This window comes from Coregonus lavaretus (assembly GCF_964263955.1).
Source record: "Coregonus lavaretus genome assembly, chromosome: 2".
In the NCBI taxonomy this organism is placed as follows: Eukaryota; Metazoa; Chordata; class Actinopteri; order Salmoniformes; family Salmonidae; genus Coregonus; species Coregonus lavaretus.
The window spans coordinates 87306832-87332404 of record NC_139989.1 but is presented as its reverse complement, the minus strand read 5'-3'; the positions used below and the strand labels follow the sequence as shown (position 1 = coordinate 87332404).

At 43.4% G+C, this 25573-nt stretch overlaps 1 protein-coding gene across 3 annotated transcripts in view; it reads right to left on the bottom strand.

The window, feature by feature from the left end:
- Positions 1-20504: 20504 nt before the first annotated feature.
- The window catches only part of LOC311141170 (NACHT, LRR and PYD domains-containing protein 3-like), a 168428-nt gene continuing 163359 nt past the window's right edge, over positions 20505-25573 (bottom strand). For 2 of the 3 annotated variants that reach the window (XM_084176425.1, XM_084176423.1), the window contains 4 exons: positions 24796-24969; positions 23144-23317; positions 22885-22931; positions 20505-22430 (listed from right to left, as the gene is read on the bottom strand). In XM_084176425.1, coding sequence (XP_084032551.1) covers positions 21883-22430; positions 22885-22931; positions 23144-23317; positions 24796-24969 — 943 coding nt within the window. In that variant the 3' untranslated portion in view covers positions 20505-21882. The remainder of the gene's footprint in view (positions 22431-22884; positions 22932-23143; positions 23318-24795; positions 24970-25573) is intronic. The other variant, XM_084176424.1, reaches the window with a different exon arrangement.

Genomic DNA, 25573 nt, shown 5'->3' with positions numbered 1-25573 from the left:
GGTACTGTCACGCCCTGACTCAGGGGACGTTTATTTGTTGAGTCAGGGTGTGTATATTCCGTGTTATGTTAAGTTTTCTATGTTTAGTGTCTAGATCGTGTAGATCTATGTTGGCCAGGGTGGTTCCCAATCAGAGGCAGCTGTAGCTCGTTGTCTCTGATTGGGGACCATACTTAGGCAGCCGTTTGGCACCAGTCTGTGTGGGATCTTGTTCTGTATAGGTATGTTATTAGTCTACCTTGGACTTCACGTATCGTTTGTTTGTTGTTTTGTTCGTGTTCAGTACTTTAATAAATATGTACGCTTATCACGCTGCGCCTTGGTCCGTCTCATCCGTAAACGTTCGTGACAGAAGATCCCATCAAAATATGACCAAGCAGGGCAAGCAAACGCCGGGAACTAAACAGGAGGTGACGTTAGTGGATGTCCTCCTCGGTTGGGGGAGAATCACGGAGGAGGAGGCCGTCCGTTACCGGAGGGCAATGAATGAGGATGCCCAGGTAGGAGAGGAGAAACGGCGCCAACAGTGCCGACGACGGAGACCCGAGAGGCAACCCCAATAAAAAAATTTGGGGGGGCACACGGTGTGGACGACGAGGCAGCAGGAGGCAGCAACAGGGCGAATCTGCAGGTTAGGAGAGGAGACCACCAGGTTACGGGGGCTATTGGTCCAGAGGGAGCAGGAGTTAATTGGTCAGAGGGAGGAGCTACAGGAGGCTATAAGGGAGAAGGAGAGTGTAGAGGCACGGCGAGAGGAGCTGGTTAGGCAGCAGAAGGAGCGGGGGTTTATAAGGGAACACAGTCCCGCTCCTCGCACCAAGCAAGTGGTGTGTGTCGCCAGTCCGGTCCGGCCCGTTCCTGATACCCGCACTAAGCCAGTGGTGGGTGTTCCCAGTATGGTCCGGCCCGTTCCTGCTCCTCGCATCAAGCCAGTGGTGCGTGTTCCCAGTCCGGCCCGGCCCATTCCTGCTCCCCGCACCAAGCCAGTGGTGCGCGTCGTCAGCCCGGTCCGGCCCGTTCCTGCTCCCCGCACCAAGCCAGTGGTGCGCGTCACCAGCCCGGCCCGGCCTGTTCCTGCCCCTCGCACCAAACCAGTGGTGCGTGTTCCCAGTCCGGCCCGGCCCGTTCCTGCTCCCCGCACCAAGCCAGTGGTGCGTGTTCCCAGTCCGGCCCGGCCCATTCCTGCTCCCCGCACCAAGCCAGTGGTGCGTGTTCCCAGTCCGGCCCGGCCCGTTCCTGCTCCCCGCACCAAGCCAGTGGTGCGCGTCGTCAGCCCGGTCCGGCCCGTTTCTGCTCCCCGCACCAATCCAGTGGTGCGCGTCGTCAGCCCGGTCCGGCCCGTTCCTGCTCCCCGCACCAAGCCAGTGGTGCGTGTGTCCAGTCCGGTCCGGCCCGTTCCTGCTCCCCACACCAAGCCAGTGGTGCGTGTGTCCAGTCCGGCACGGCCCGTGCCTGTTCCACCGGTGCCTGTCAGCTGCTCCACTCCGGAGCCAGAGTAATCCGCTCCACCGGGGTCCTGTCCAGCTCTGGTCAGCCGCTCCACTCCGGAGCCAGAGAAGGCCGCTCCACCGGTGCCCAGTCCAGCTCCGGTCAGCGGCTCCAGTCCGGAGCCTGTACAGTTCGATCCACCGTCGTCGGGTCCAGCTCCAGTCAGTAGTGCCAGACCAGACCAGGAGCGCAACAGGGAGGTGGAGAGAAAGTGGTGGTCACGCCCGGAGCCGGATCCGCCTCCGAGGCGGAATGCCCACCCGGCCCCTACCCTGTTATGTTTATGTGGCGCGGTCGGAGTCCGCACCTTTGGGGGGGGGTACTGTCACGCCCTGACTCAGGGGACGTTTATTTGTTGAGTCAGGGTGTGTATATTCCGTGTTATGTTAAGTTTTCTATGTTTAGTGTCTAGATCGTGTAGATCTATGTTGGCCAGGGTGGTTCCCAATCAGAGGCAGCTGTAGCTCGTTGTCTCTGATTGGGGACAATACTTAGGCAGCCGTTTGGCACCAGTCTGTGTGGGATCTTGTTCTGTATAGGTATGTTATTAGTCTACCTTGGACTTCACGTATCGTTTGTTTGTTGTTTTGTTCGTGTTCAGTACTTTAATAAATATGTACGCTTATCACGCTGCGCCTTGGTCCGTCTCATCCGTAAATGTTCGTGACAGAAGATCCCATCAAAATATGACCAAGCAGCGCAAGCAAACGCCGGGAACTAAACAGGAGGTGACGTTAGTGGATGTCCTCCTCGGTTGGGGGAGAATCACGGAGGAGGAGGCCGTCCGTTACCGGAGGGCAATGAATGAGGATGCCCAGGTAGGAGAGGAGAAATGGCGCCAACAGTGCCGACGACGGAGACCCGAGAGGCAACCCCAATAAAAAAATTTGGGGGGGCCCTCGGTGTGGACGACGAGGCAGCAGGAGGCAGCAACAGGGCGAATCTGCAGGTTAGGAGAGGAGACCACCAGGTTACGGGGGCTATTGGTCCAGAGGGAGCAGGAGTTAATTGGTCAGAGGGAGGAGCTACAGGAGGCTATAAGGGAGAAGGAGAGTGTAGAGGCACGGCGAGAGGAGCTGGTTAGGCAGCAGAAGGAGCGGGGGTTTATAAGGGAACCCAGTCCCGCTCCTCGCACCAAGCAAGTGGTGTGTGTCGCCAGTCCGGTCCGGCCCGTTCCTGATCCCCGCACTAAGCCAGAGGTGTGTGTTCCCAGTATGGTCCGGCCCGTTCCTGCTCCTCGCATCAAGCCAGTGGGGCGCGTCGCCAGCCCGGTCCGGCCTGTTCCTGTCCCTCGCACCAAACCAGTGGTGCGCGTCACCAGCCCGGCCCGGCCTGTTCCTGCCCCTCGCACCAAACCAGTGGTGCGTGTTCCCAGTCCGGCCCGGCCCGTTCCTGCTCCCCGCACCAAGCCAGTGGTGTGTGTTCCCAGTCCGGCCCGGCCCGTTCCTGCTCCCCGCACCAAGCCAGTGGTGCGTGTTCCCAGTCCGGCCCGGCCCATTCCTGCTCCCCGCACCAAGCCAGTGGTGCGTGTTCCCAGTCTGGCCCGGCCCGTTCCTGCTCCCCGCACCAAGCCAGTGGTGCGCGTCGTCAGCCCGGTCCGGCCCGTTCCTGCTCCCCGCACCAAGCCAGTGGTGCGCGTCGTCAGCCCGGTCCGGCCCGTTCCTGCTCCCCGCACCAAGCCAGTGGTGCGTGTGTCCAGTCCGGTCCGGCCCGTTCCTGCTCCCCGCACCAAGCCAGTGGTGCGTGTGTCCAGTCCGGCACGGCCCGTGCCTGTTCCACCGGTGCCTGTCAGCTGCTCCACTCCGGAGCTAGAGTAATCCGCTCCACCGGGGTCCTGTCCAGCTCTGGTCAGCCGCTCCACTCCGGAGCCAGAGAAGGCCGCTCCACCGGTGCCCAGTCCAGCTCCGGTCAGCGGCTCCAGTCCGGAGCCTGTACAGTTCGATCCACCGTCGTCGGGTCCAGCTCCAGTCAGTAGTGCCAGACCAGACCAGGAGCGCAACAGGGAGGTGGAGAGAAAGTGGTGGTCACGCCCGGAGCCGGATCCGCCTCCGAGGCGGAATGCCCACCCGGCCCCTACCCTGTTATGTTTATGTGGCGCGGTCGGTGTCCGCACCTTTGGGGGGGGGTACTGTCACGCCCTGACTCAGGGGACGTTTATTTGTTGAGTCAGGGTGTGTATATTCCGTGTTATGTTAAGTTTTCTATGTTTAGTGTCTAGATCGTGTAGATCTATGTTGGCCAGGGTGGTTCCCAATCAGAGGCAGCTGTAGTTCGTTGTCTCCGATTGGGGACCATACTTAGGCAGCCTGTTTGGCACCAGTCTGTGTGGGATCTTGTTCTGTATAGGTATGTTATTAGTCTACCTTGGACTTCACATATCGTTTGTTTGTTGTTTTGTTCGTGTTCAGTACTTTAATAAATATGTACGCTTATCACGCTGCGCCTTGGTCCGTCTCGTTCATAAACGATCGTGACAGTGTGACTGTTTGAGGTTGTGGACAGGTGTCTTTTATACCGATAACAAGTTCAAACAGGTGCCATTAATACAGGTAATGAGTGGAGGACAGAGGAGCCTCTTAAAGAAGAAGTTACAGGTCTGTGAGAGCCAGAAATCTTGCTTGTTTGTAGGTGACCAAATACTTATTTTCCACCATAATTTGCAAATAAATTCATTAAAAATTCTACAATGTGATTTTCTGGAAATAAAATTCTCAATTTGTCTGTCATAGTTGACGTGTACCTATGATGAAAATTACTTTTTAAGTGGGAGAACTTGCACAATTGGTGGCTGACTAAAACCTTTTTTCCCCACTGTACCAGCGAGCCCTAGAAAATGGTGAAGTCACAAAAAACATTCTTTAATTGAGAGGATGCACAGAAAATGGTACCTGTATATCATAGGATGTCAAATGATAACGTCCTCAAAAGAATGTAGCATGGAGAAACCCAGAATGCAAATGAATGTCTGAACTCTAATATGGTCGAGACGCTCCAAAACTGTCTTCTTGGGCAAAAGCCTCATTGCCAGTATGGCAGTAGCCACGTTCAATGAGGGAGCCACTGCTATATCAGATGTGATGGACTAATTGTGTATTGGCAGCACTTTGGTGACACTGGCAGCAATCAGAGAGGAGTTGTGAGAGCTGATGCTGCTTCAATGGAGTGTGACAAGGGGAGGCGCAGGTCCCATGACACGGTCAAGAAAGTAAAGCGGCACCAGCAACAACTCAAAGAGGGCCGTACATATGGGGCAGGCATAGCTGATTACTGTTCTGCACATTTCAACAGCCATACAAAAGCCTTGGATGTGACAAATTGAGCAAAGTGATATGAGAATTTGCCCAAAACTGCATATTTGCCCAACAGACCAGTATTCAAAGCATATGCTCTATTGCTTGAAACAAATGTATTAAACATGCTGATGTATTTGTAAAAGGTATATTTGATGTTTATTTGTCAGTTTAGAAGTGATATTTGAAAAAGAGATTAATTTAATGTGACGTAAATGGTCATATTTATGGAAAGTACATTTTAATTGTAGTCTGTGGTGTTTGGCATTACAGTTGTTCTCAATTGCTAAAACACAATTTCTGAAACCTTGCTCCATTTCCTGAAAACATTAAACGCAAAACCTCATCTTCAAGCACTATTTACAAAACCTCTGACTCCTCTCGCAAAATGAAACATTCGCCCTCAAAACAGTTTTACCTTTGTTCAAAATCAAACACTGCTCTCAAATCATAAACAAAGTGATCAAAATGATAAACACTCTCAAGCAGTCAGTAAACAATACACATTGTTCAAAACATACAGTTCTCAGGGAGAAGTACATTTTTAATCTCAAAACAAATTTAATATTTTTCCGTCATTGTCTTTTGATGAACGAAAACATGTTCTATCATAGTAGCTCCAAATGGATCAGAAATTACTACTCTGCTTTGCTCTTTGCAATTTAGTTTTTTGTTCTTCCTCCTCCTTGTACCCCTATTTTTACAGTACTGTACCCTGCATCTCACAAACTTGTCCTTTGTCTCTGCGATACTGTAATTCTTGTTCTTTGTTGATATGAACCTGCAACCAGTCAAAATCTATTGAGCAGTCAGTACTGTTAACAAATGGAAAGCACAATGTTCAGGGCCATACAATTTGTCCATTGTACAGTATACAGCCTACAATGCACTGTACTACAGTATACAATACTAAAAGGGACAAAAATCAAAGGAGTAAACATGTGATCAATGTGATCAATGTGCTTCTTATTGTCTTTGGGCTGGGTCAGGCCAGAGCACTTCGTCCACATCACAAGCAATATTGTCCCTCCTGAGGTAACGGGGGAAGAAGCCTCTTGTGTGCCGTATCCAGCCCTGACATGATTCCTCACCTGTATCACCACAGGCTAAATCCATGGCTTGCAGCAGATTTACTCTGGTGTAGGGTTGTCTATCATACACTTTCCATCTCCAAGAGGAGAAAAACTCCTCAATCGGATTCAGGAAAGGCGAGTATGGAGGGAGGTACAAGGTCATAAACTGCCCGTTGATGTTAAACCATTCCCTTACCTGAGCAGCTCGGTGGAAACTGACATTGTCCCACACTATCACATAGGTGGGAATGGGATTCTCATTTAGCTCTTGACCCTGCTGCTCTTGAACCTGCTGCTCAAATAAAATATCTCTTAGATTGGCAATAGATCTTAGAAGGTGCCGGGTGTTATATGGCCCGAGTGTAACATGGTGATGTAGAACGCCATGGTTGCCGATAGCAACACAGGTTGTGACATCGCCATCTCGTTGACCAGGGACTTCAACAACGGCCCGCTGTCCAATCATGTTTCGGGCCTCTCCTTCTCCTCTTTGTTAGATTGAAGCCTTGATTCATCGACAAAGATGAACTCATGGGGTCTGTCCAAGGATTCCAAGTCAAATATTGTCTGTGTAGAAATACAATATACTGTATGTAGGATTTTGTAAGTGGTCCAGAGACAGTGCTCTACTGTAGAGTACAATTAGGTCTACTGTATGCACTTCTGATTCACATACATTGGATGTACTGAAGAGTAATGTCATTCACATAGTATGTGTTAGTACTGTAGACAATCTGGATTACAGTAAATGTTTCTGAATGTACACTTACTTGCACATACTGAGCTCGCAGTTCTTTCACCCTTGGTGAGTTGCGCTCAAAAGGTACTCTGTGTACTTGTTTCATTCGCATCCTGTTACGATGGAGGACACGGTCAATAGTGGAAATGCTCACACTGTTCGATTCCCTGGAAGTGTGTGTTGTCTTGTATCACTCGTTCCTGGATTTCTCTGAGTCGTATTGCATTATCTTGAAGGACCATGCCAACTATAACGGCCTCTTGCTCCCCAGTGAATATAGCTGTCCTTCCACCTGCATGTGGCAGCCTTGCAATTCTACAAAAAGTAGTTGTGCAGTTACAAAACATATTCATGCAGTACAATACATACAGTGATTCACTTTACAAATGTCTATTGAAACAGCTGCATATAGTGTAGTACAGCACATTTGCAATTACAAAAATACAGTAGTACACTGTACCTGTTCTCTTCTCTGAATGTCCTTACTATGGTGGACACAGAAAATCGGCTCAAATTGGGTTGCACTCTAAGTCCTGCTTCCCTCATTGGCAGTCCATGGACAAGAACATGGTCTATGACTGTTGCTCGAATTTCATCAGATATTTCCACTCTTTGTCTTCCTCTTCCTCTTCGTCCTCCTCTTCCTCTTTCCTGCCCTCCTCCTCCTCCTCTTCCTCCTCGTCGCCCACCTCGCATACGCACTCGTCCTCGTCCTCTCACATTGTTTCTTCTATCCATTCTCAGACTTTCTCCTTCCCACCTTCAACAACCTGTTTGCTCTCTGAACTGCCTTATATTGGTTGTGTCGCATCATTTGAAACAGGTTAAATCCATTTTGAGTGGTTGTGTTCAATCAATGACATGTGTTCTCTATTTGTATTTGATTGTTGCCACTTGTGTTTACCAGTATGGATGACATGTGCATTAGAGTGCAGAATGTGTTTTGAGAATGAGAATGTGTTTAGAGTTTTGCTGAAAAGTCTAAGTGAGATCTGCAAATTGTGTTTTACCATGTGAAATGGTTTAAGGTATTGACAACAGACTGCATAATTAGCTAAATGAGTCCAGGCAACTGAGAATTTTGTTCAGCCAATGGGTTTTAGTGTTTTAGCAATTGAGAAAACTGTAATGCCACAGGGGGACAACAGTGTCCAACTGATCAGGGAAACCCAGTTGGCAGGACGTTAATGCCCTGTCATTTGCTGCCCAGTAATAATGCTTAAAGATGGGGAGGCCTAAGACGCCACTTTCCTTGGGCTTTTGCAAGTGGGCTTTACGAATACGATGGTTTTTGTAACCCCAGACAAATGACAAGATTGCCGAGTCCAAAGTCTTAAAAAATGACGAGGTAAGACAAATAGGAAGATTCTGGCAAAGATCAAGTGTAACAAAGTGAAAATGTAAAGTTTCCATTAACCTCGGTTCAATGTACACATCAAAGAACGGTTCAGTTAGTGGTAGAGTAGTGGGTGAAACCATTCACTTCAGGAAAAGGGGTGATATAAATAAAGTTTCCTTTCATTTTGTGTTACTGAATTCATAAAAATATTTGCTGCCATTGTAGTAAGGTTGGTAATACGAGAGGTCTTCGGACTTAGCTTTTTTTGTACTATTTTCTTTTGAAAGAACAACTAGTCGGTTTGGAGTGCTTCTCCCCTATTTGGGAAGTTGGTCTGCCCGCTCCTCAGTCTGAGAGAGATCTTCTGAGAGCAGGTTCGTGTTCCTCTGTATATAAAAACGGTTTAAAACTGTATAACATAAGTGTTTTGGAAAACTGGTTCATATATCCTAAAGTCAATAGCAAATGTGGCTATGTATATATTTATTTTGCCGTTAATGTATTGAAGACCTATTTCAGCAAGTGAACCACGTTTTTGCTGGCTTAGCTAGCCACGTTAATGATGAGCTAACTAGCACTGTTGGTCACTGCACTACAACGTCACGCTAGCTATTGCCAGCAGGTGACTTATTGAAACTAAGTGAATGTTTATTTTCTTACTACCTTAAAAGGTTTATATAAAAGGGTTGTACTTGTGCTCTGTATTTATGGATTAATATTACTTCACATTGAGGGTATGTATCACTACTGTTGCTCCTATCTAAAATATATATTGTGTCCTACCTAACCAGTGAACGTGTGGATGTGACCGTCCTGTCAATGCCTGTCATCACTGTTTGATATCTTTTACTGCAGATAAAACCCGAGTCAACCTGAAGTGTGGGTGTCCGTGTGCCTTTCTTCTGGGGGGATATGTGAAGTTGGTTACAAAAGGAACCTGGGAAGAGAAACCATTTTTATGGCATTAATGCGCCCCATCATAGAAAGAGGCAATATTCCCCAGCTCTCTATGTTCTGTTTTAGCTTTGCAACCAGATCACTGTAGTTAAGCTTGAAGATAAACTTTGGGTTTCTAGGTATGTTTAGACCCAGGTAAGTTAAGTGATCATGCACCACTTTAAATGGTATCCTCTCTAGCTCACTTGTTGTAAAATTATCTGAGATACACATGAGGTCACTTTTTCCCCAATTTATTGAATTTCCATATAGATTGCCAAATGAATTGATTAAGTCTAGTAGGTTAGGGACAGAGGCTACTGGGTCTGAGAGGTATAAAAGCACATCGTCTGCATATAACGAAATGATGCTTTCTATGTTTCCTACTTTAAGACCTTGGATATTAGGATGATCCCTTATTTGTATCGCCAGGGGTTCAAGGGAGACAGCGAAGAGCAGAGGACTGAGTGGGCAACCCTGCTGGACAGATCTAGGTAGTAGTTCAAAGGGACTGGATTTGTCTCTGTTGGACAGAATAGAGGATGTTGGGCAGGCGATCTCCTCCAGTCACATGTCATTCCCTTTTGTTTATGGCAGACTCATATGAAATAATATGACCTCTCATAACCACTTGAAAAGGTTCCTATAGTGTAGAATCAGATACCACTCCTGTGTCATTAGTCTTTGGCTTGGATGCATATTTGATGTGGTTGAAATACTGTCATCTTTTATGATGCTGATAAAGACAGGGGCCGTCTGTTAAGGTGCTAACTGCACAGTGTAGCTACAGGTTATACACTGAGTGGACTAAATATTCACAACACTGTTATGACGAGTTTCTCTGGTATCTCGTACTTCAGGATGTAAGAGAGTAGTCGACCACTTAGATGGAGAGTTGATTCATTGTTATTTAATGGTTACAGTACTGGATTCAATGGCAAGCGGTACGGGCTTAGCCTCTTGTCATCTGAATGACTTCCATAGAAAACCTCTCAGTTTATATAACGCTCTCCGAGCTACTTCCATCCCACAGTTGCCAACCATTATTGAGTGTCACTCATCTCCTACAATAGGATCCCCGTACAAAGTATCGTGTGGCACCCTAGCCAGGCCATTCCATCACGTACTCTTTCTAAGATTAGCAACAGTGGCCCCTAATCTATCTTGGCACGCCGACCTTCTGGCCCCCCATCCGTGACCGACACAACACATGGCGTGTCCTTCTCCTCTCTCTCACCTACAGCTGATGACTTTAAAGACATTAATAAATGCTGTATCAAAAGACGTTATATCAAACACCTTCCTAATATTGAGTTACCTCCCCACTTTTGCCCTCAGAACAGCCTCAATTCATCATGGCCCATGTTGACGCCAATTCTTCCCAGAGTTGTGTCAAGTTGGCTGGATGTCCTTTGTGTGGTGTACCATGAGCGTGAAAAACCCAGCAACGTTGCAGTTCTTGACACAAACCGGTGTGCTTGTCACAGGTTAAAGAAGGACACCTTCTTTAACCTGTCCCGTCCCCTTCATCTACAAGTGACATCAATAAGGGATCATAGCTTTCACCTGGATTCACCTGCTCAGTCTGTCATGGAAAGAGCAGGTGTCCTTAATGTTTTGTCCACTTAAGTGTAAATTGCACAATAATGATACATTGATGGATTTTTCTTATGCAGTCTATTGTTTTCTCTGTATTGAACCTGCCTGCCACCCACCCACCTGGGGACTGTGGGTTATGAGACAACCCCCGCATCACTAGCTTGCATGTTCTGCAGCCTTGTAGAGATAGGGAGGGGATGACTGGGAGGCAGGTTGGCATTTATTGTCATGAATCTTGCCCTGGAGGCAGTTCTGCAAAGTGGTCACTAGCTGGCACAGGCATAAAGTAATAATATCTGATTTTAATGCTAACCTTAACCTCACTGCTAATCCTTACCTTAAATTAAGACCATAAAACACAATTATTTTCCACAAATGTTTACGATATAGCCAATTGTGACTATGCAGCTGTCATATCTACAGGAAATCGCGCAGTTCTGCCTCCAGGGCAAGATTCATGACAAAAGTCAACCTGTGACTGGGAGAGGACAATGTGAAATCGATAATGAAATTGTTTTGACAATTAACATGATTTTTATTATGAAAAGTACAATATATCCATGCACAATTGTACAATTATGGAGCATATGTCCATATACAATTGTACAATTTGTTTTTCAACATAAAATACATACAAAAAAATATCACATTGTTATTTTCAACAGTGTTATTGTAAGAGTTTAAATGTTTTAACAGAGGATACATCTTAAACAGTATAAAAAAGTATGTTACTTTAACGTCCCACTATAACTTCATGGGAGTCTAGTGGAAAGACTACATGTTGTTTTGGGTGGATTCATCAACATTTGCAGAATATTCCTGTAATGTCAGATGGCATCTTGTCAGACGACAACAGTCTAGTCGGCTGCAGACACTCATAAGGAGTTCAAGTAGTTTATTTGCCATTTGCAGGTATTAAAAGTAATACATACATTGTAATTCCTTGTTGGAGCTCATATAGGACAGTACATACCAGTGGAGGCTGCTGAGGGGAGGACGGCTCATAATAATGGCTGGAACGGAGCCAATGAAATGGCATCAAACACATGGAAACCATGGAAACCATGTATTTGATGTATTTGATACCATTCCACTCAATCCGCTCCAGCCATTACAAGCCTGTCCTCCCCAACTAAGGTCCCACCAACCTCCTGTGGTACGTACACACAAACAGTAAAATATATCATAAGAACATCAATAAAACATGCAAAGTGGTAAGACCATAAAAGGAAAAAAAATTCAGTGATGTTTTAAAAGTCTGATGGAAACAGTTTAGGTTGCTTGATTTAACAGGCAGATAGAACTGGGATAGAAGCTGTTCTGGATCCTGGGATCCAGAAACTGCCTAGCAACCACTGGTCCTCACTAGACTGGTGCCCTGCATGTCTATTTGTTCATTGGAGTTTATCAGGTTTTGAAGTGATGTCTGTGTTTGTTGGACACTTAGTGCTGGAATGAGGAGTCTGTTTGTTCCCAATTCTATCAGAAATGATGGTCCTCATTTGAAGGTCCTGTGTCAAGGTCCTCACTATTATAGGAAGATGTGTGAGTGTGTGTCCAGTGTGTGTGTGTGTATCCAGAGTGTGTGTGTGTGTCCAGTGTGTGTGTGTGTGTGTGTGTGTGTGTGTGTGTGTGTCCAATATGTGTGTGTGTGTCTCCTGTGTACGTGTGTGTCCAGTGTGTGTGTCCAGTGTGTGTGTGTCTCCTGTGTGTGTCCATTGTGTGTGTGTGTGTGTGTATGTGTCCAGCATGTATATATACTGTAGCTATAGCCAACCATTGAACGTTATCCTGCTCCCAAATATATATACTGTAGCTATAGCCAACCACTGAACGTTATCCTGCTCCCAACTATATATGCTGTAGCTATAGCCAACCACTGAACGTTATCCTGCTCCCAAATATATATATACTGTAGCTATAGCCAACCACTGAATGTTATCCTGCTCCCAAATATATATACTGTAGCTATAGCCAACCACTGAACATTATCCTGCTCCCTAATATATATACTGTAGCTATAGCCAACCACTGAACGTTATCCTACTCCCAAATATATATACTGTAGCTATAGCCAACCACTGGACGTTATCCTGCTCCCAAATATATATACTGTAGCTATAGCCAACCACTGAATGTTATCCTGCTCCCAAATATATATACTGTAGCTAAAGCCAACCACTGAACGTTATCCTGCTCCCAAATATATATACTGTAGCTAAAGCCAACCACTGGACGTTATCCTGCTCCCAAATATATATACTGTAGCTATAGCCAACCACTGAACGTTATCCTGCTCCCAAATATATATACTGTAGCTATAGCCAACCACTGGACGTTATCCTGCTCCCAAATATATATACTGTAGCTATAGCCAACCACTGAACGTTATCCTGCTCCCAAATACATATACTGTAGCTATAGCCAACCACTGAACGTCATCCTGCTCCCAAATATATATACTGTAGCTATAGCCAACCACTGAACGCTATCCTGCTCCCAAATATATATATATACTGTAGCTATAGCCAACCACTGAACATTATCCTGCTCCCAAATATATATACTGTAGCTATAGCCAAACACTGAACGTTATCCTGCTCCCAAATATATATATACTGTAGCTATAGCCAACCATCGCCGTTGATATGGTCAGTAGTGACTTTGCCACATGATAGGTAAACAAACAAACAGTCAAGTAGCCTACAAGCGGAGTATGAAAAATGTATGCACTCACTAAAAACAAGCGGATTCAGCAACACGGACACCGATGGAAATTCTTGTGATTTGACAGTTCCCAAAGGACATGAACTGGTTGAATCAACATTGTTTCTACTTTATAGGACAAGGCTTAATCAGTTTTATGGGAAACCAGCCAATAGTGTACAGCCATAATATAAATGTTTAATGTCTGTTTCCACTAGATTGCGTTACTGACTGACCAGACTGTCTGACCTGCACTGCCTCCTCCTGACTGATATCTAACCAGCCCAGAGGCTTGAAGAGACATTAGACTGTCTGACTGATATCTAACCAGCCCAGAGGCTTGAAGAGACATTAGACTGTCTGACTGATATCTAACCAGCCCAGAGGCTTGAAGAGACATTAGACTGTCGGACTGATATCTAACCAGCCCAGAGGCTTGAAGAGACATTAGACTGTCTGACTGATATCTAACCAGCCCAGAGGCTTGAAGAGACATTAGACTGTCTGACTGATATCTAACCAGCCCAGAGGCTTGAAGAGACATTAGACTGTCTGACTGATATCTAACCAGCCCAGAGGCTTGAAGAGACATTAGACTGTCTGACTGATATCTAACCAGCCCAGAGGCTTGAAGAGACATTAGACTGTCTGACTGATATCTAACCAGCCCAGAGGCTTGAAGAGACATTAGACTGTCTGACTGATATCTAACCAGCTCAGAGGCTTGAAGAGACATTAGACTGTCTGACTGATATCTAACCAGCCCAGAGGCTTGAAGAGACATTAGACTGTCTGACTGATATCTAACCAGCCCAGAGGCTTGAAGAGACATTAGACTGTCTGACTGATATCTAACCAGCCCAGAGGCTTGAAGAGACATTAGACTGTCTGACTGATATCTAACCAGCCCAGAGGCTTGAAGAGACATTAGACTGCCTGACTGATATCTAACCAGCCCAGAGGCTTGAAGAGACATTAGACTGTCTGACTGATATCTAACCAGCCCAGAGGCTTGAAGAGACATTAGACTGTCTGACTGATATCTAACCAGCCCAGAGGCTTGAAGAGACATTAGACTGTCTGACTGATATCTAACCAGCCCAGAGGCTTGAAGAGACATTAGACTGTCTGACTGATATCTAACCAGCCCAGAGGCTTGAAGAGACATTAGACTGTCTGACCTGCACTGCCTCCTCCTGACTGATATCTAACCAGCCCAGAGGCTTGAAGAGACATTAGACTGTCTGACTGATATCTAATCAGCTCAGAGGCTTGAAGAGACATTAGACTGTTTGACTGATATCTAACCAGCCCAGAGGCTTGAAGAGACATTAGACTGTCTGACTGATATCTAACCAGCCCAGAGGCTTGAAGAGACATTAGACTGTCTGACTGATATCTAACCAGCCCAGAGGCTTGAAGAGACATTAGACTGTCTGACTGATATCTAACCAGCCCAGAGGCTTGAAGAGACATTAGACTGTCTGACTGATATCTAACCAGCCCAGAGGCTTGAAGAGACATTAGACTGTCTGACTGATATCTAACCAGCCCAGAGGCTTGAAGAGACATTAGACTGTCTGACTGATATCTAACCAGCCCAGAGGCTTGAAGAGACATTAGACTGTCTGACTGATATCTAACCAGCCCAGAGGCTTGAAGAGACATTAGACTGTCTGACTGATATCTAACCAGCCCAGAGGCTTGAAGAGACATTAGACTGTCTGACTGATATCTAACCAGCTCAGAGGCTTGAAGAGACATTAGACTGTCTGACTGATATCTAACCAGCCCAGAGGCTTGAAGAGACATTAGACTGTCTGACTGATATCTAACCAGCCCAGAGGCTTGAAGAGACATTAGACTGTTTGACTGATATCTAACCAGCCCAGAGGCTTGAAGAGACATTAGACTGTCTGACTGATATCTAACCAGCCCAGAGGCTTGAAGAGACATTAGACTGTCTGACTGATATCTAACCAGCCCAGAGGCTTGAAGAGACATTAGACTGTCTGACTGATATCTAACCAGCTCAGAGGCTTGAAGAGACATTAGACTGTCTGACTGATATCTAACCAGCTCAGAGGCTTGAAGAGACATTAGACTGTCTGACTGATATCTAACCAGCCCAGAGGCTTGAAGAGACATTAGACTGTCTGATCTGCACTGCCTCCTCCTGACTGATATCTAACCAGCCCAGAGGCTTGAAGAGACATTAGACTGTCTGACTGATATCTAACCAGCCCAGAGGCTTGAAGAGACATTAGACTGTCTGATCTGCACTGCCTCCTCCTGACTGATATCTAACCAGCCCAGAGGCTCACAGAGACATTAGACTGTCTGACTGATATCTAACCAGCCCAGATGCTTGAAGAGACATTAGACTGTCTGACTGATATCTAATCAGCTCAGAGGCTTGAAGAGACATTAGACTGTTTGAGCTACACTGCCTCCTCCTGTGAGAGCCACGTCAGGCGACACTACACCGTCCCAACAATGCAAACACACATCCTGGTCGAGGTCACTGGAGACGGGGGGACACAAAGGCCACCATGGCAATGCTGGAAAGACAAAGATAACTCGAGGTAATTTTCTGTTATTTAACGTTCCTGAATGCCATTGACAATACCCCAATTTGATAAATACTCCTATTTGATAAACCATTTCTTTGTATTTCAGTTAGAGAAACTAAACTGTGAACTGCGTGTGTCATGCTTAGGAAAGTGACACTGAGGAGGAGGAGGAGGAGGAACGGGGGAGCTTCTGTAAAAAGATGAAGATGCAAGTTATTAAAGTGGAAGAAGATTCTGCTGAGGAGAATTCTGACAAACTATTGAGGAGGATATATGAGCTAGAGCAACAGAACAGAAACATCGATATAGACTTGAAGCAGGAGAACTCTGAATTAAAGAAAACTTCTAAGGACTTGAAGCAGAAGAACTCTGAGCTAGAGAACACTTCTGAAGACTTAAAGGTTCTAAGTATAACCTTTTTCACCACCCAAGGGTTCTACCTGAAACAAAAAAGGTTTTTCCTATGGGGACAAACGAAGAACCCCTTTGCGTGTAGTATCAAAATAACTATAAATGGGAATTCTCTTCTTGGAGATAAGTGTCAGAATCTGGGCACTAAACTCGCTGTTTTTGTGTTTTAATCACTGTTTATATCCATTTCTACTCAGAACAGACTAATAATACCCACCCAGTCCTGTAGATGAATACCTCTCTGAGTGGTTTTACAGTGTCCCAGTCCTGTAGATGAATACCTCTCTGAGTGGTTCTACAGTGTCTCAGTCCTGTAGATGAATACCTCTCTGAGTGGTTTTACAGTGTCTCCATCCTGTAGATGAATACCTTTCTGAGTGGTTTTACAGTGTCTCAGTCCTGTAGATGAATACCTCTCTGAGTGGTTTTACAGTGTCTCAGTCCTGTAGATGAATACCTCTCTGAGTGGTTTTACAGTGTCCCAGTCCTGTAGATGAATACCTCTCTGAGTGGTTTTACAGTGTCCCAGTCCTGTAGATGAATACCTCTCTGAGTGGTTTTACAGTGTCCCAGTCCTGTAGATGAATACCTCTCTGAGTGGCTCTACAGTGTCCCAGTCCTGTAGATGAATACCTCTCTGAGTGGTTTTACAGTGTTTCAGTCCTGTAGATGAATACCTCTCTGAGTGGTTTTACAGTGTCTCAGTCCTGTAGATGAATACCTCTCTGAGTGGTTCTCCAGTGTCTCAGTCCTGTAGATGAATACCTCTCTGAGTGGTTCTACAATGTTTCTCCACTGTGTTTAATCTACATGATATATCAGCTCTTACTGGTCAGAATTGAAGGAATGATGGATGCCGCAAAACACAGGGAAATTCTTGAGGGAAACCTGTTTCAGTCTTCCAGAGATTTGAGACTGGGACGGAGGTTCACCTTCCAGCAGGTCAATGACCCTAAGCATACTGCTAAAGCAACACTTGAGTGGTTTAAGGGGAAACATTTAAATATCTTGGAATGGCCTAGTCAAAGCCCAGACCTCAATCCAATTGAGAATCTGTGGTATGACTTAAAGATTGCTGTACACCAGCAGAACCCATCCAACTTGAAGGAGCTGGAGCAGTTTTGCCTTGAAGAATGGGCAAAAATCCCAGTGGCTAGATGTGCCAAGCTTATAGAGACATACCCCAAGAGACTTGCAACTGTAATTGCTGCAAAAGGTGGCTGAATAGTTATGCATGCTCAAGTGTTCAGTTTTTTTGTCTTATTTCTTGTTTGTTTCACAATAAAAAATATTTTTCATCTTCAAAGTGGTAGGCATGTTGTGTAAATCAATTGATACAAACCCCCCAAAAAATCAATTTTAATTCCAGGTTGTAAGGCAACAAAATAGGAAAAATACCAAGGGGAGTGAATACTTTCGCAAACCACTTATATATATATATATATATATATATATATATATATATATATATATATATATATATATATATATATATATATATATATATACATTTAAAATTAAAATTAATATGTTTTGTTTAACTGATTGAACAAACGTTTTTTTTTTTACTTTTATTTGTGTTGTGGTTTTCATATCAGCCCTTTTGGGCTTCCAGCCTCACCTGAACACTGTTTTTACCTGTTTATTTATCTGCAGTGTTTTGTCTTTCACTTCTTTTCTTTGGTGTGAATAAATAAAACCTAAAACCTAATTGAGAAATGGTTTCACTTGCAATGACTTGTTATGTTTAAACCGTGATTTAAACTGAGACTCAGTGATATGACATGTAAGGCTGTGTGTCTGCTTGATTTCATATATGTACCTGATTTCCATTCAGACTGCTTTGTCCAGCCAAGTGGCACTTTGTGGGATACATTGAATGTAATGGAGTTGAAGTTGTGTTCCCAGCTGTCCACAGGATGGCGCCAGAGCAGCATAACTGGACGGGTGAGACATGAGTAATATACCAGGGAAATACACTATATATCAAATCAAATCAAATCAAATTTTATTGGCCACATGCGCCGAATACAACAGGTGCAGACATTACAGTGAAATGCTTAATTACAGCCCTTAACCAACAGTGCATTTATTTTTTTTAGAAAAAAAGTAAAATAAAAAATCAACAAAAAAGTGTTGAGAAAAAAAGAGCAGAAGTAAAATAAAATAACAGTAGGGAGGCTATATATACAGGGGGGTACCGGTGCAGAGTCAATGTGCGGGGGCACCGGCTAGTTGAGGTAGTTGAAGTAATATGTACATGTGGGTAGAGTTAAAGTGACTATGCATAAATAATTAACGTAATATACACAAGTATGTGGACACTCTTCAAATGAGTGGATTCTGCTATTTCAGCCACACCCGTTACTGACAGGTGTATACAATCGAGCACACATAGTTTCACAGTGCTTTCGGAAAGTATTCAGACCCCTTGACATTTTCCACTTTTTCAGCCTTATTCTAAAATTGATTAAATAGTTTTTTTTTTACTCATCAATCTACACACAACATCCCATAATGACAAAGTTATGGGTTTTTAGAACTCCTGTGTTGTCTTGGTTGTGTGCTTAGGCTCATTGTCCTGTTGGAAGGTGAACCTTCACCCCAGTCTGAGGTCCTGAGCGCTCTGGAGCAGGTTTTCATCAAGGATCTCTCTGTACTTTGCTCTGTTAATCTTTCCATCGATTCTGACTAGTCTCCCAGTCCCTGCCACTAAAAAACATCCCCACAGCATGCTGCCACCACCATGTTTCACCATAGGGATGGTGCCAGGTTACCTCCAGACGTGACGCTTGGCATTCAAGCCAAAGAGTTCAATCTTGGTTTCATCAGACCAGAGAATCTTGTTTCTCATTGTCTGAGAGTCCTTTAGGTGCCTTTTGGCAAACTCCAAGCGGGCTGTCATGTGCCTTTTACTGAGGACTGGCTTCCGTCTGGCCACTCTACCATAAAGGCCTAATTGGTGGAGTGCTGCAGAGATGTCCTTCTGGAAGGTTCTCCCATATCCACAGAGGAACTCTGGAGCTCTGTCAGAGTGACCATCGGGTTCTTCGCGGGATCTTCGTCACCTCCCTGACCAAGGCCCTTCTCCTCCGATTGCTCAGTTTGGCCGGGCGGACAGCTCTAGGAAGAGTCTTGGTGGTTCCAAACATCTTCCATTTAAGCATGATGGAGGCCACTGTGTTCTTGGGGACCTTCAATGCTGCAGAAATTTTTTGGTACCCTTCCCCAGATCTGTGCCTCGACACAGTCCTGTCTCGGAGCTCTACGGACAATTCCTTAGACCTCATGGCTTGGTTTTTGCTCTGACATGCACTGTCAACTGTGGGACCTTATGTAGACAGGTGTGTGCCTTTCCAAATCATGTCCAATCAATTGAATTTGAAGTTGAATAGAAGTCCTTTCCTTTAATCACTGTATATACCTCCTTTTTAATCACGTTGTTTTCCCACTCCGATATCCGTCTCGAGTCCTTTTCTGCCGTCCATGACGATGTTAACTCCAGTGGTGGAAAAAGTACCCAATTGTCATACTTGAGTAAAAGTAAAGATACCTTACCAGAAAATGACTCAATTCAAAGTGAAAGTCACCCAGTAAAATACTACTTGAGTAAAAGTCTAAAAGTATTTGGGTTTAAATATACTTAAGTATCAAAAGTAAATGTAATTGCTAAAATATACTAAAGTATCAAAAGTAAAAGTACAAGTATAAATCATTTCAAATTCCTTACATAAAGCAAACCAGACGATTTTCTTGTTTTTTTAATTTACGTTCAGCCAGAGGCACACTCCAACATTCAGACAATTTACAAACGAAGCATTTGTGTTTAGTGAGTCTGCCAGATCAGAGGCAGTAGGGATGTTCTCTTGATAAGTGTGTGAATTGGACCATTTCCTGTCATGCTAAGCATTCATAATGTAACGAGTACTTTTGGGTGTCAGGGGAAAATGTATGGAGTAAAAAGTATATTAATTTCTTTAGGAATGTAGTGAAGTAAAAGTAAAAGTAGTCAAAAATATGAATAGTAAAGTCAAGTACATATACCCCCAAAAAACTACTTAAGTAGTACTTTAAAGTATTTTTACTTAAGTACTTTACACCACTGGTTAACTCTCTTTCTTAGCTAGCTCGACTATGCACTTGCCTCTGCTAGCAATACACTGTGCTAACATTAGCCTAGACTGTACCACAGAAAATAACAGTTTTAAACAGTTGTAAAAACCCACTTCTTCCAGACAGAATAGTTCCTGTAGATTCAGACTTACTCATCACCAATATTTTGTTATGTCTCGTTGGTTTCATAACCACGTCTGTATAACAATTCAATAATGATGAGACAGGAGACAGGAATCAGTTCAACCATTTATCTGGAACGTGATCATCTCAACACATACAAACCCCATGATGCTCTGCAGCACAAGCCCAATATACAACAAATACATACATAAGTAAATGGACACTAAACAAAACTCATAGAGGAATTTAAATGTTCAGTTGTAGAAAGTAGGGCCATGGGATAGGGTCAGAAAGGTCAGTATGTTTGATAACTGGTTACAGAGGTAACATAACAAGCACAAGGTCCATTATAACACAGTGAAGTAGAGGTGGGAGCTAAAAGCAGACATGGACAGTGAGACGGTGTGAGGAGGTCAGGGGTGAAACACTAGATCAGGACAGGTAGAAATGGCAGGTCTGGAAATAGACACAGAGACACATTCTGATCATGGCTCAGACCTGACCTGAGACACCCAAACAGAAGATGCCATAGCAAAGTCCTGTCCAGTAGGCTATATGGGATTTCCTTTCATCAAAATACAAAACATGGACATGAGGCATCTGTCAATAAAAAGGTACTTTAGAGCGTTAGTGAAAGGATGGAATGACTTAGTGTTACTAACATTTAGTGAAAAGATGGAATGACTTAGTGTTACTAACATTTAGTGAAAGGATGGAATTACTTAGTGTTACTAACATTTAGTGAAAGGATGGAATGACTGTGTTACTAACATCATATCAAACATAAAACATTAACTTAATAAAAAAGTAGGAGCATGGATCAGAAAACCAGACATGTTTCAGGCTGAGCCCATGGTATGTTAATAGTGTAACATGTTTCAGTCTAGGCCCATGGTATGTTAATAGTGTAACATGATTCAGTATGAGCCCATGGTATGTTAATAGTGTAACATGATTCAGTCTAGTCCCATGGTATGTTAATAGTGTAACATGTTTCAGGCTGAGCCCATGGTATGTTAATAGTGTAACATGTTTCAGGCTGAGCCCATGGTATGTTAATAGTGTAACATGTTTCAGGCTGAGACCATGGTATGTTAATAGTGTAACATGTTTCAGGCTGAGCCCATGGTATGTTAATAGTGTAACATGTTTCAGGCTGAGCCCATGGTATGTTAATAGTGTAACATGTTTCAGGCTGAGACCATGGTATGTTAATAGTGTAACATGATTCAGTCTGAGCCCATGGTATGTTAATAGTGTAACATGATTCAGTCTGAGCCCATGGTATGTTAATAGTGTAACATGTTTCAGTTTAGGCCCATGGTATGATAATAGTGTTTCAGTCTGAGCCCATATCTATTTTTTACTTAACACTTGTTTTTCTTAAAACTGCATTGTTAGTTAAGGGCTTGTAAGTAAGCATTTCACTATAAGGTCTACACCTTTTGTGTTCGACGCATGTGGCAAATACAATTTGATTTGATTTGAAACATCATGTTGTGTTTGACACCTGACACAGGAACACTGAGCAGTCATCATACCAAAGATGAAACGCTGGATAGAGGGACTCAGTGAATGTGTAGTGGAATGTGTACAGGTGGGTCAGTGTGTCAGAGGAGACTCTGTAGAAGGACAGAGTGCCGGCTGGCCAGTCCAGATACACTCCTACTCTGTGGGAGCTGGAGTAGGGGACGTCTATGGTAGTGGACTTATTATTGTGACAGGCAATGTAACTGTTTTCAGAGCAGCGCAGACTCCAGGACTTGTCATTGTATCCAATCATACAGTCATAACCCCATCCTCTCCTGCTGATTCCTTTATATGCCACTCCTATATCAGCCCTTCTCACACTCCACTCTACCTCCCAGTAACAGCGCCTATTGAAACTCTCTCTACACAGCACCTGTCCACAGTTCTGAAATCTCTCTGGGTGATCAGGATACGGATGAACCTTTGGCCCTTGTGTCACCTTTCTTTTCTCCTCAGATATAAAGCTGTGTTTGTATAATGTGTTTGGGTCCAGTGTGAGATCACAGGCATCTGATGGATGAAACCAGATACAATATTAGAAATCATCATCATTCACATTAGAATGTTAACTCACTTTCCACTAATTCATTTAATGTCGATGTTTCTAGGTATCAAAAGGAGAAGTTAAGGTAACTTGAGATTTGTTCAGTGATCATATTTTACACTGTCTGGTAATATAAAACACACTTATTCCCATTAATTACACACACACACACACACACACACACAAACACACACCTGTATGCATGAATGAACAGAAACATTTCTAAAGTAACACAAACACGCCACTCACATACACAGACACACACATTGTCATAGCAACTCTGTCCCTGATTTGTGCTTCTGTAGAACTACAGCTGATATTTAATATGACCAAGTAAGTAATGATGGTGGTCTTTGACTTTGACTTCACTTGAATTAAGACTTATTCCTAGTCATATTCTTCACAGCAGTCAATACTCACATTTTCTAAGTCCAGGTTTCATTGTGTACTCTCCACCATGTTCCAAACTGTAGCGGTAAGCAGAAGAACAGACAGTCATTGAGTGACACACCTGAACTCACACACACACACACACACACACAGGACACACACACACACGTGCACACACACACACGGTCAGCATATAACTTAGTCCAAGTGGTGGTAAGAATGTTTGTCTTAACTAGCCTGATAACTCCAACATGTCTGATATGAACATTGACATAAACCCTCTACATACTTGAGTTTCTCCAGTCTGCAGTGTGGATCCTCCAGTCCAGCAGAGAGCATTCTGACTCCTGAGTGTCCTGGGTGATTGTAGCTCAGGTCCAGCTCTCTCAGGTGTGAGGGGTTTGACTTCAGAGCTGAGACCAGAGAAGCACAGCCTTCCTCTGTGACTAGACAGCGCGACAGCCTGCAAAGAGTAAAATCATATTAAAATCACACTGCTATTCTTTGGTGGTGAAAATAGTGGCTAAATATATTTTCTCAAAATGTTCAGATACATCAGTGTCCTGAAACCTGACATATCTATTCATAAATGAATGTTTCATTATTAGAAATGACAAATTATCAAACTATTGCTTGTAGATAGAAAAATGCATATTACAAATATTTGAGTAGACTGACCAGAGCAGTTTAAAAAGCAGTATCAGTCAAAAGACAGACAGTGAGGTATCATATTTAGATTGTATTGAGTTTACAGTCCACACCATATCTATTTTGACAGTGATGCTAACATTTTAAATGTGGCTCTATATTCCAGCATTTTGGATTTGAGATCAAATGTTTCATATGAGGTGACAGTATATAATGTCACCTTTTATTTGAGGATATTTGAATAAATATCTGTTTCACCATTTAGAAATGAAAGCACTTTATGTGTCTAGTCCCCCATTTGAAGAAGACATAAGTATTCTGACAAATGTACTTATAGTGTATTAAAGTAGTCAAAAGTTTAGTATTTGGTCCGATATTCCTTGAACACATTGACTACATCAAGCTTGTGACTCAAACACGTTGGTTGCATTTGCAGTTTGTTTTGGTTGTGTTTTGGGTTATGTTTTGCCCAATATTAAAATGGTGGACTGGAGTAATTTTCTGTCTAAGTGAGTAGATAACATTTTTCTAAACACTACTAAATTAATCCTGATGATGCCATAATTAAGAAAAAAAATGTAATGAATCATGAATAATAATGAGTGAGAAAGTTACAGAGGCTACAACAAAACATGCTAACCTCTCACCGTTACCAATAACAGAGGGGATATGATCCTTGTGCTTCTGTAACTTTCTCATTCATCATCATTCACGATTTATTCATGATTATTCATAATCATGGTAGCATCCACATGAATGTAGAAGTGTTCAGAAACATGTTCTATTCTTAATGACAATACAAGTGAAGTGACTCCAAAATGACAGGACATTATTCACCATTCAGTTTCTATTGGGAAAAACATCATCCAAAACACAACCAAGACAAACTGCAAATGTATTCAACAAGTTTGTAGAGTCACAAGCCTGATGTAATCACTGCAGGTAAGGAATATGGGACCAAATACTAAACTTATGACTACTTTAATACAATATAATAGAATATGTCCAAATTATTACGACTTTTTCAAATGGGAGAACTAGATACATGAAGTGCTTTCCTATCTAAACGTTAAAACAGAATGTATGAATAACCTCAAATAAAAGGTGACATTCTGTACTGTTGCCTAATATGAAACATTATATCTGAAATGCAAAATGTTGGAGCATAGCGCCAAATTTAAAACTGTAAGCTTCACTGTCCAAACACATATAGTGTGGACTATGTGTGCCTGGTAAACACATGTGGATCTGGTGAACAGTTATCACTTGTTGACCAACTACAGGAATACTGACCTCAGAGTCTCCAGTTTACAGTGGGGATTCCCCAGTCCAGCAGAGAGCAACTTCACTCCTGAATCCTTCAGGTCATTGTTACTCAGATCCAGCTCTCTCAGGTGTGAGGGGTTTGACCTAAGAGCTGAGACCAGAGAAGCACAGCCTTCCTCTGTGACTAGACAGCCTGACAGCCTGCAAAGAATCAAATCATAATAAAACCACACTGCTATTCTTTGGTGGTGAAAATAGTGGAAGAAAATCTTTTCAAAATGTTCAGATACATCAGTGTCCTGAAACCTGACATATCTATTCATAAATTAATTATTACTTATTAGAAATGACAAATTATCAAACTATTGCTTGTAGATAGAAAATTGCATATTACAAATATTTGAGTAGACTGACCAGAGCAGTTTAAAAAGCAGTATCAGTCAAAAGACAGACAGTGAGGTATCAGATTTAGATTGTATTGAGTATACAGTCCACACCATATCTATTTTGACAGTGAAGCTAACATTTTAAATGTGGCTTTATACTCCAGTATTTTGGATTTGAGATCAAATGTTTCATATGAGGTGAGGGTATATAATGTCACCTTTTATTTGAGGATATTTTAATACATATCTGTTTCACAGTTTAGAAATGAAAGCATTTTATGTGTCTAGTCCCCCATTTGAAGAAGTCATAAGTATTCTGACAAATTTACTTATAGTGTATTAAAGTAGTTTAGTATTTGGTCTGATATTCCTTGAACACAATGACTACATCAAGCTTGTGACTCAAACTCGTTGGTTGC